General features: G+C 34.6%; 1 protein-coding gene and 1 long non-coding RNA gene across 4 annotated transcripts; both read right to left on the bottom strand.

Annotated features, from left to right (window-relative positions):
* Positions 1-5,502: 5,502 nt before the first annotated feature.
* Positions 5,503-7,379, bottom strand: LOC113302061 (eukaryotic translation initiation factor 3 subunit G-1-like). Of its 3 annotated transcripts, none has more exons than XM_026550905.1 (3): positions 7,266-7,379; positions 6,172-7,074; positions 5,503-5,812 (listed from the first exon to the last, which is right to left on the bottom strand). In XM_026550905.1, exons 1-2 carry the CDS (start codon positions 7,315-7,317, stop codon positions 6,548-6,550), a joined length of 579 nt encoding a protein of 192 aa, XP_026406690.1. In that variant the 5' UTR covers positions 7,318-7,379; the 3' UTR covers positions 5,503-5,812; positions 6,172-6,547. The 3 variants fall into 3 exon arrangements, with proteins under 3 accessions (XP_026406690.1, XP_026406691.1, XP_026406689.1); XM_026550906.1 differs by having other exon boundaries at positions 5,503-5,759; XM_026550904.1 differs by having other exon boundaries at positions 6,271-7,074.
* Positions 7,380-7,813: 434 nt separating this feature from the next.
* On the bottom strand, positions 7,814-10,655 carry LOC113306700. Its single transcript, XR_003338793.1, has 3 exons — positions 10,142-10,655; positions 9,443-9,684; positions 7,814-8,267 (listed from the first exon to the last, which is right to left on the bottom strand). It is a non-coding gene; the product is annotated as an uncharacterized LOC113306700 (long non-coding RNA).
* Positions 10,656-11,832: the final 1,177 nt, after the last annotated feature.

Here is an 11,832-nt window from a genome sequence, read left to right as displayed (position 1 = left end):
ATAGTTAGGTCAACTATTTGTCTTAACAGTCTCTGACGGGTTAAGGTACAACCCCTAATATTTGAAATGTTGGGTAGAAAAAACCAAAGATAGGTGTTGGACATTTGTTGTGTATCAAACGATAAATATCCTTTTTTTTAAATATGTTTACTTTAGCTATGATACTCATAAACACCTGTAAGATATCATTGATCATTACAACACGCGTGTATGTGTATCATGATTAAATTCGTAAGTGTTTAAATGAACATCAAATTGCTTATAGTTCAAAAGGCATATTTGACAATGAACAACCATTGTACACGGTTCACGTTACCGGGCTACTTTGTATATTCTTCTATGTGATTTCAAGACTTATTCTCACATGCTTACTTGAAACCTTAATTATATTTTCATCTAAACATCGAAAGTGTTTACTTGAATCTCAAGTTATCTTAGCTTAAATTCTAAGATACCATTGGTCTTGAACATCTACAAAGCCAGATAATTTTACAATTGGGAAATTCAATCCTTGACACTTTGTGTCCTAGTTGATAGTTAGAGGCGTCCTCTATTGACCTAAGTTTCCTTTGTGAAACGTTATTAGGTTTACGACTAAAAGACTTCGTTTTAGGGATTCATGAAGCCAGGTCCGACTATCTTTTGCCTGGATAGTTTGTGTATCCTTATCTTTCTTTTCTGTTATCGAGGATCTCGTAATCTCTTTCAGACAAGATAGATAATAATCACGAAGTTATCTTCGTCTCAGACTTAGTGATTCCTCAATATAGATATCTGAAAACTATTCTTAATTGATAAGTTGAAGATTTTTCTTGAGAGGTGGTAAAGAATCCAGGATTCTTATCTAAGTAAATGTAAGTGTTCCGGATTTTTGAGGTTTGTAGCTTTGTTTATTGCAAACAGATTCCCAGGCCTTGATATTTTATCTGTTAGAGGAAGATTGGTACCAAAAGTCTTCACTTAGGTTGAAGCAACTCTTAGGATGTAAAGGACGCCAGCTAGGGGAATCAATTGCGTAAAGTTTTGTGAGGTTCAAGATATGTAAAAAGCGTAACTGTAACTGAACCGCTTGGAGGGTATATTCGGTCTCAACTACGTTTCAGTCCGAAGTCTGATAGTAGGATAGTGTGTGTAGCGTCTTAATACGATTTGTTTTTCAAATATGGACGAGGTCCCGGGGTTTTTCTGCTATTGCACTTTTCTCGTTAACAAATCTTCTGGTGTCTGGTATTTTTCCCCTTCCGTACTATATTGTTCATCTTTATCATTGGATTTACGTAGTACATATTCAATCTTAATAGATACGTTCGTATAATTTTAATCGATTGCGAAACTTGTTTCTTGTAGCATTCATTTCTTGAAAGGTATAACAACAAGTTTACTATTTGGCAGAATTCCGATTGAATTATTTGGATACAACTAGATTGATCTTGGATATTGATTTTTGAGATCGTCCAAGTACTCTTCTTAATAATCAGGTTCACGGATTCCATATTCTATACTTTCTAATTGAGAAGAGATAGATATATAAATTCTATATCCATATTGTCAAGGATCATTAAGTTGGTCTACTTGTGTTTGTATTAGGTTTTGTCCATACAAGTTTCCAAACAAAAAAGTTGGTGGCGTACTTGGTACGCTTACCTTTTCAAATTTCTTTGAGCAGTTCTTTACCGAATGTCCAAGTACCATACAAATTTCGCATTTTTGAGGCTTCTATTGATACTCAACCAAAAGCTTAAAAGATATCTTTCCATCAATCAATAATGGAATGCTTGTAGGGTATAAGAAATCTAAATCAATTACTACATAAATTCTAGCATACAATAAACTGATTTGCTTAATGGTGCAATCATCAGCTAAAATAGGTTTTCCTAGATAGTTAGCAATCAAACCTAACCCATCATTTTTCCACATATGAAGTAGAACTCCATAAATAAGCACCCAAATTGAAACTGATTTCATATCAACAACGAGTTTTTTAATTAAATGAGTTCATGGTCTCAAAGTGAAAAGACTCTTAGTGATATAAAAGGAACCAGTTTCAACCACCTTTCTACGATCTTCTTCATCTGAAAATTTGAAACTAATGGCACAATCAACATGAAGTTTCATACTCACCTCTTGTTTCAGTTTCCGCATCTTGCTCACAACCACTTTGACAGAATGATAAACACTCCCCAGCAAAGAAACCCACGACTAGATATTCACAACACTTCATACCTGCACAAAAGTTCTCTAAATGTGAAGCTACTAGCAATTTTCCATCTACCTCAACGGGAGCAGTGAACTTCATGTTTGGTTGAGCGGTTATTATCTTGAATTGGGAAAAAGGGTTCTCTAATTCCTTAGGGTTTGTATTGACCCATATTCACCAATAACAGAGGAAGAAGGATTGCTACTATTAGCCATTGTTTTCACCATCACTCTCTCCCTATAGTTAATTTCAATGGTGGAATTTCCACCATTTTAATTGGTAAATTATGTAACCATCAAAATGATCACTCTCTAACAACTAGTCACCCACAAAAGAATCTCAATCCTGCATCGGAGAGGAAGAAGAATATAAAGCAAGAATTGGTTGAGAGATTGAGAAGAAATAAAGATTTTAAGTTTTAGTTTTTTTTTTCTTTTCAAAATCGCCTAAGCTATGATTTTTGAGGAAAGAAAATGGTGTTCCTGTAGACCATCACAGATTACACATGGGTGAGCTGTGGAGGTTATGAAGAAGTGGAGAAGTGATGGCCGTAGATGTAGTGATGAAATCATGTCCCCACTAATCCCTCATTCTCTTAACTTCTTAAATCGTCTCACTACTTGATAGTTAATACCTTCTCGTCATGGATTTGCTACCCCATAGAAAAATCGTGAACTCATAGATTAATACAATTTTGGTTAAATCGAGACAATAACTTGCTAAATTAGTGAGGCAAGTTGCTTTCACTAAGTGGTTAAGTAGATTGATCAATGTCAAGTCTAGTGAAAATAACAAGTCTAGATAGTAGTGATTTAAATTTCATTAAGTCCAAGAGTAAATTGTGTTAATATTATTTGAGCGTTGATCTCTGATGACAGGCTGTGAGCGATAAGCTTCAAGCAAGGGGATGTTAGCGATGAGCTCTAAGAGAAGTTGTAAGCAGTAATTTGTGAGCGATGATCTCATGCCAGCTGCGGGCATTTGAGTGACATGGGAACTCAATAATATGAACTACCAATAGTATTGTTTATGACTCAGGCATCAAGGATATAGCTCATTGTTGGGATGCATATGAGTGGTGAAGATATGTGCATTGCACCAACACTGAGTAATGCAAGACATAATAGGACGTGTAAGAACAATGTAATCGTCAAATATAGGCGCCGAACGAAAAAAAGAAGGTTTAAAAATTCCAAAATAATTTCCTTCGTTGGGTTTCAAAACCAAACACCAGTTAGTTTTGAAACTAAGTCAGCGTGGTTCCGAACCATTCACACCATAATTCTCCACAAGCCCATACCTTTTAGGTTTGTAGGAAATACCATATGGTCCTAGGAATAATATATTAGAGAGAGTCTAGTCCAGTTGACTGAGTCAACTGTCTGTTTGGTCCTTTTTGGTAAAATATATTATAGTTTGGTCCTAAAAAATTATGATTTGGTCCTAAGGTGACGTCATGAATGATGTAATTTTCAAATGGTAGTGGCAGAAATACCCTTGGGGACCATATATACTCATTATAATGAGAGAAGAAAATAATTTTCAGATTTATTTTCTCTCACCTCCTTTTTTTTTTCTTCTAGATCTACTTCTTCTTCTTCTTCTTCTTCTTCTTCTTCTTCTTATGCTACTGTTTAGGATGGTGTGTTAAGATGAAGATGATGATGAAACGATGAAGATTTGTATGTTTTTTCTTTGTGTTTGTTGTTGTTTGCTGTTGAAGATGGTGGAGATGATGAAGACGATTTTATAATGAATTTTTCTTGATTTTTTTGTCTCTGCTGCTGCTGATGATGATGAAGAAGATGAAGATGACGACGATGATTTTTCGTTTTTTCGTCATTTTTTCCTGCTGCTGATTTTGAAGATGATGAAAAAGATGAAGATCTGCTATTGTTGCTGCTGTCAAAGAAGATGAAGAAGATTTTCGATGTTGCTGCTGCTGTTGAGTGACGAAGAATTTATTTCTGCTGCTGTTGAAGACGACGAAGATGATGATGTTGCAGTTCATTCCATAAATGAAGTCTGTATTTTTAGGTTTTTATATGGAGTTCATTTCTGGAATGAAGTCTGTATTTTTAGGTTTTTATATGGAGTTCATTTCTGGAATGAAGTCTGATTTGTATAGGTTTTTATATGGAGTTCATTTCTGGAATGAAGTCTGTATTTTTTTAGGTTTTTATATGGAGTTCATTTCTGTAATGAAGTCTGATTTGTATAGGTTTTTATATGGAGTTCATTTCTGGAATGAAGTCTGATTTGTATAGGTTTTATATGGAGTTCATTTCTGGAACAAGTCTTGTTTGTATATCTTTTATATGGAGTTCATTTCTGGAATGAAGTCTTTAGGTTTTTATATGGAGTTCATTTCTGGAATGAATTCTGATTTGTATAGGTTTTTATCAGGAGTTCATTTTTGGAATGAAGTCTGTTTTATAGTATATAATGAAGTGTACAGTTTTCATCAGGTAGAATGAACTGCTACAAAAAAATAAGTTGAAATTAACACGGAAGGATACTTTGGTCAATTTAATATTTTTAAATAATTATGGACCAAACAGTAAAGACGTTTTTCCAAAGAACCAAACAGACATGGACCCACCTAAAAAAGGACCAAACAATATTTTTCAATATAGGTTTTGGAACGAAACATCAAGTTTATGGATGGATGATCATCTCATTCATGCTTCATATGTCTCATGGTTCGTCTAACATATACCAGTTTTTTTTTTTTTTTGCAGAATACTCAAACTTGTATTCTTTATTTAAATTAGAAAGTTTCAAATATCGAACATTTCCCATAGAAATTGCAAACTCTAACATTATCTCCACACTTAACATATTAATCTATCATTAGTTAAATCTCATGAATCGATTAGAGTTTAATACGGAAGTTTGAAGTGTGTCATGTTGAATCAAGGTGAACGTCGTTTCCCGAAATATTTCAATAAAATAAGTTTTAATGTCAACACCATGAGTAAATAACATTGTTATAAGTACATGATTTTGTCAACTGGTTGTATAAATATTTCATTGGTCCCGCAATAGTCTCTTGCTTCAGAAGTCGGAAACTTAAAATACTTTACAAATAGCTTCAAAAGGTTGATATCCACGTCGATTTAATACATTTTAAATTGGACTCGCTGATGATATGGTTGCGCCTTGAGTTTGGCGAAAATTTATTATACGAAGAGAAAGATTCAATAAAAAGAAGATTTCAAGTTTCTAATCTTCTTTTACTAGTTTACATAAAATTATGGACACAAGTTACGACTTTTGTCCCTTAAATATCGTGATAAACAATTATACAATATCCCTTTTTGAATTAGTTATCTTTAAGGCACCACGTTTACTTTAAAATATAAAAAGTACCCTCAACTTGGCCAACGACCAGTTAAGTGCACTAGGTGGTAGTAATCTCACACGGAAAAAGTTCGAAAAGCCCTCAAATCGGTTGAGTTGAACTAAATTTCCCAAATTTACTGAAAGTGATGTAACGATCTTGAATTGGACTCGACGAACCTGAAAACATTGTAATGATCCTGGATTGGCCTCGATAGACCTGAAATGTGTTGCAGAAGGTAGATTTTCCACCAATCAAAAACCCCAAGACACCTGGGAGTGATGTAACGAACCTTAAAACAATGAAAAGATCAAGAAACGAGCTCGATGAATCTGAAAAATGATGTAAATGATCAATGTGGCAACTAGTAAAGAATAGATAATTAAATTGCTAATTGAATTAATCAAAATGGATAAAAAAAATCTAATAGTTTGGGTAGTTTTTATATTTTGAAGGAAAAAAATGGGGGTACTTTCTAGATTGAACATTTTGAACTTATCTCCATCCCAAAAAAAAAAGAAAGAAAGAAAGAAAGAAAGATGTCAAAGCGTTAAAAATGTTTTAACCCAGTATGCTCCAAATGTGATTGCCACCATCTTTGATAATAAACGGAACAGACAGTGAAGCTTACCTGACAAAAATTGCTGAAAATTCCGAGGAGATGTATTGTAACATTGAAGACCCATGAGTTACATCTACACTTAACAAAAAAAAATAAAAAAAAAATTACCTGACAAAAATTGCTGATATTGTTAAAGAAAGAGAACATCTTCTTCGACTCTCTTTTTCCAGCAACAATATCTTCCAATTTTCCAAAAGAAAATTACATACGAGAAATAGCAAACAGAGAGATAGTTTTAAGATTTCGTCAAAGGCCACTCGACTATAAGAACGCGATCCTTAAAAACAGAACCGTTAAGCTTGTCAACTGCCTTTTGTGCATCTTCCTTGTCCTCTAAGGCTACCAGCAAACCTAGATGTCCCTTGCCCTCATAATACAATCCAGGCTAAAAAACACAAAAAACTGGCCCAATAGTACCGCAAAGCGCCGCTATGTCTGACCTGTCAGCTTCTCCTGCGCAGTTTCTAACACGGATAGCGGTTTGGACATACTTGCCCATCGTCTTAGAAGCAATCAAATTCGAGTCAGTCTTGGAACAATGCTTGCATGAATTTTTCTGGAGGCCTGGTGCAGAAGACCACTCGACTGTGATAACGCGACCTTTATAAGTGGAACCATTGAGCTTCTCAATTGCCATTTTTGCATCTTTCCTGTTCTCAAAGGCTACCACGGCCCGGTCTCCCATCTCCTTAATTTCAGGACCAGCAACACGAACGACTGGGCCATAAGTAAGGCACAGCCATTTCAAGTCTTTGTCGAGGGTATCTGTGGGGAGGTTTCTAAAACGGATAGAGTTTCGGTCATACTTTTTTTGCCTGCCATATATTCCAGAACGACAGTCTGTTGTCCAGTGATCACCAATATCCCCACAATTGTCGCAGGTATGTCCCTCGAGGTTCTTGGTTTCCTCGCCTGTAGTTTTCAGATTATTAATCAACCATAGATAATCTTAATTAAGATAATCTAAGAAGCTTAAGATCAATTAGGTGGAACATGATAACAATATTATGGGAAAATAAACCATGGCAAGATTTCAGATCAATAGACAAAAAAAAGTTATATATAATCTATGAATATATGAGAAAAAGAGAAAGAAAACGAACCAAGATCTATAACTTGAGCAGCAGAGCCAACATCTTCGACCCCATGATCCATATCTTGTTCTTTTCTTAGGAAAAAAGAGAAGAAATTTGTCAAGAAATAAAACTTAGGAATTACTACTGCTCCGTTGTATATAAATGGTGTGTTACGGGAGATGTCCCACAAAATTTATAGTCACCCGCCAACATGACTGCTTTCCTTTCTCAAGACGTTGTTATTTTAGCCGCCCATCTATCAAAAAAAGAGATCTTTAATAGCCTGTTTGAATACAGAAGTAGAAGTCAGAAGTACTTCTGAACTTCTCAGAAGCTGAAAAGTAGATAAGCTAGTTTGGTAATTGCATGACTTTTAAGCAAAAAAGTCAATAAGTAAGTTTGGCAACATAACTGAAGCAGAAGACAAATTTTTTTTTTTAACAATTGTAAAACTATTTATGTTTGTTCTTGTTCCTCCGTATATAAGCAGACTACTCTTCCTTTTTCTTATGGTCCTTGTAGTCATTCATGAACAACAGTGTAATCCTTAAAAAGAAAAATATATAACCCATAAATAACAGTATTATTGCAGTAATCCTTAAAAAGGAAAACTTTTATATTCCATAAAAACCAAGCATAATTGTTTTGCAATTGTACTAGTATGGGATGGTTTAAAATTCCAAAAGTTAATACACATTTTTCATAATGGAAGACGGTAATACATGGACATGCCTAGGCGAACCCCATCTTGGTAAGAATCCACGTCACATCGTCTTCTGTATGTATTGCGCATGAAGCTATAACGATATTCCTTTGCTTACGCAAGCTGTAAGACGGAATCATCTTCAAAATAGGAAAGCGAGCTTTGAGTACCAAAACACCGTTCAATCACATTACGCAACGACGAGTGTGCATGGTTAAATTTTCCCCTTGCACTACAGGGTACCCCGATTCCTTGATAATCATTGAGATGGTACCGCTGTCCTCTATATGGAGCTAAATATCCCAACATATTAGAGTATCCCGAGTCTGCCACATAGTATTTTCCAATCCAAATAGTAAAAGTTAGTGAATAAAAACTTATATACACTGTCTAGACCAACACATACACATACACTAACACCCGCAGTTTGGAACAATTAATTGTCTCTGCAAGTTATGCTTACATTAATATATTTTCTCAAAGCACGAAGAGAACAACACATTCAAGCAATTGAAATGAGTGGCAGAACCAAGATCCAAGAATGGGGTGGCTTAGAAAAAATATTATGCTTACAAAAAAAATAAAATTGGGCACACGTGTCGGGACAAACAAGTTTCCATTAACTGAATTCACCAATGAATCAGTTTCCATTCACTAATGTCGTGACAAACAAGTATCCATTCACACTTATGAGACCAATCCATCTTGGAGGAAACCTGCTTTGGAATGTCAGTTTAGTACATGAGAAAACAATCTACGGAGACTTGTTACTTTTGACTTTACTACTATTAGTATTGTCAGAAGAATGGCCAACTTTGGGGCTGTCAATATGGCAACAATCTATAACAAAATGGACATGCTCTTCACTGGAAGGGTCCAGAAACTATGTAATCCTTTGTCTCACTCGAATGTGTAAGCACTAACTGTGACACCATGATATCTACAAACTAAGTGCGAACAAATCCTACAGTTTCATCTCTTAACTCTTAAATAAACAACTACCTAATAAGCAATAACTATCTTATTACCAATATCATGTAAAAAATTCTTAAATAATCTAGACTAGCAACAACAATTCAATTCTCATGGCCAACCCCATAATCTAATTCGCCTAATTAGATAGTCACAAATCCACAATTGACGTTAAATATTAACATAAAACATCCATATATTAATTCAGTTACTCCATACAGATCCTAGGAGATAGTATCATAAAACTGAGAAAAATCCAAGTCCTCTTTTATGAAATTAAGCAAGTTTTTGACTGAATTTTCATTTGTAATCCAATATATGTGTATCTGGCTTGAGGTAAATGGGCTATTATTTACAGCCTAAGTAAACTAATTTTTTCTGATTGTGGGTGGCTTCAGCTAGCCCCTGATTGAAATGAAATCATGTCATAGCTATAGATATCAGTAAGTATCTTAGATACCATGTTATGTCCAGATATCTACCAAACTTTGTAGGAATAAAATAAAGTATAACAATAGTGCAACCTCACCTTCAGGGAGGGTGGGGGGTGGGGGAACTTTGATTGTGGATCCCTGATTGCTTCCATGAAACCTCAGTCCAATCATGTTTTGAGAATACTCCCAATTGCCTCTCTTCACCACTTGATTGAACCTTAACTATCATCAGATCTATGAAAAATGATTCATGAACAAGAGACAACTGGCAGGAACCTCTTTAGCTTCTTCAAAAGAAGGCATTGCATCTTGGATTGAACTTGAAGCCATAATTAATCTAACAAATAATAAGAAAAATATCATAAATACCTCCTAATTGATGTAAAACATGTAAACCTCATCGTTTAGTAATTTTAACATCAAGTCTCCAATGGAACCAAAAATCAGCAAAGAATATGTAGAGACAGAGATTTTAAGGGGGTTTTAGATCTTAAACCCCAATTTAATTTCTACCTTTGTATATCTACATCCTTCACTATCAGTAAAAAAATTAGCAAACAAAAAAAAATGAAATGAGAAATCCAACATATATTAACAACGAAAAAAGATGTCTGCAATCAGATCTACATCAACTATGTCATGTTATGTATGCTTAGATAAGGATTAACTAGATAAAGATGATATTTTTGAAATATATAAATGATAAAACTGAGTCAAATCAATCTCATATAAAAAATTCATCATCGATCTTATTATGAATCATAATTGATGAGAAAAAGAGAAAAATAAATTACCCTAGTTCTTGTTTCAGAGCTTGTAGTTCTTCTCTCACGGCTATTCTGAATCTGAAGAAAGGGAAGAAGAGGAAGGAAGAAGATACCGAGGAAAGTGAAAGGAAGGAAAAATTAGGACACAATTAACGAGTAGAAGCAGCTTCTTTCAGAAATCGAAAGCCAAAAATCTCGGCTGCAAAAAAAAGTCTTTCGACTTTTATAAGTCGATCTATAAAACGCTTCCCACCCTAACTTTCGACTTATCAACTTACAGAAGTCAAAAAGTAGCTTCTGTTTTCCTATCCAAACAGGCTATTAAGTCTTCACCATCAAATAAGATTAGTTTTCACTTTTTGGACTTAAGCGTGTACATACTGCAAGTAACTACTGAAGATCATATTTGTCGACTGTAGTAGAATATGAGATTTTATCTTCTTTAAAAATAACTTCGAAGTCGAGAAAGCAAACATAAATTCAAATACACCAAGAACTGATACAGATATTGTTGGTGATTTGGGTGATTAAAGGTACGTGTTTGGTACTGATTTTAGATAATTGAGAAGTGGGAGCGTTTAATACTTCTCACTCTATGTTTTTATTAACTTTTTCTAAGTAGATATAAAGCTTACATTCTTATTACATTAGTTCACTATTCCGCTGCAATCCGTTTGCAAACCTTTTGCAATCCGCTTGCAAGCTTCATGACATCATATTACTCAACATTCCCCTCCTTAATTTTATGTTCTACTACTCCTAGTAGTTCACGGAAATGTTGGAACTTTCCTTTGGGAAGTGCGCTGTTGAACTTGTCCTCCAATTGGTCTTCCGTCTTGTAATATTTGAGTTGTATCTCACCATCTTCAACCGCTTCTCGAATCAAGTGATACTTGAGCTTAATGTGTCTTGCTCTACAATGTTCAACTAATTTTTTGGACATTGTTATTGCTGATTTGTTGTCGCAAAAAATTTCAGTTATACCTTCTTGCTTCTCTTGGATATCTTCCAAGATTTTTATCCATACGAAACGAAATGTAGCTATTGATGCCGAAATATACTTCATTTCCGCTGTGGATTGAGCTATGGTTTGTTGCTTCTTCGATGCCCAAGAAAATATACCTGAACCAAGAGAAAAATCATACTCTGACGTACCCTTCATGTCATCAATACAACCTCCCAAGTCACTATCACAATATCCAATTAATTTGACACTAGAATTTTTAGAAAACTTGATACCAAAATTCATAGTTCCTTATATCTACCTTAATAACCTCTTTGTCGTGCCAAGATGTAGATGACTAGGTGAACTCATGAACCTAGAAAGCATACTTGAAGAAAAAATAATATCTTGTCTTGTATGTGTAAGATACAACAAATTTCCAATAAGCCCTCTATAGTAAGTCTCATCAATTTTTTTTCCTTCATCATCCTTCTTGAGCTTCTCATTTACTATAACTGGTGTTGATGTAGAATTACAACCAAGCGTACCTAACTTCTTCGACACTTTTTCGGCATACTTGCTTTGAGAAATGAACACTCCATATTCACTTTCGTGAACTTCAATTCCAAGGAAGTTCTTGATCAAACCCATGTCACTCATTTCATATTTCAACATCATTTCTCTCTTGAATTGTTCAATCATATGAACATCATTACCCGAAAAAATAAGATCATCAACATACAAAGCAACAATGAGAATAGATGTACCTTGCGTA

The sequence above is a fragment of the Papaver somniferum genome, chromosome 8 (assembly GCF_003573695.1).
Source record: "Papaver somniferum cultivar HN1 chromosome 8, ASM357369v1, whole genome shotgun sequence".
Classification (NCBI taxonomy): Eukaryota; Viridiplantae; Streptophyta; class Magnoliopsida; order Ranunculales; family Papaveraceae; genus Papaver; species Papaver somniferum.
The sequence above is the reverse complement of the archived record's forward strand: the minus strand, read 5'-3'. Positions and strand labels throughout refer to the sequence as shown.

Bases quoted from the DNA above. Each gene is read 5' to 3' on its own strand.
- LOC113302061 (XM_026550905.1), bottom strand. From the start codon at position 7,317: ATGGATCATGGGGTCGAAGATGTTGGCTCTGCTGCTCAAGTTATAGAT. The intron at 7,075-7,265 runs GTTCGTTTTCTT...TGAAAACTACAG, and splicing joins TGCTCAAGTTATAGATCTTG to GCGAGGAAACCAAGAACCTC.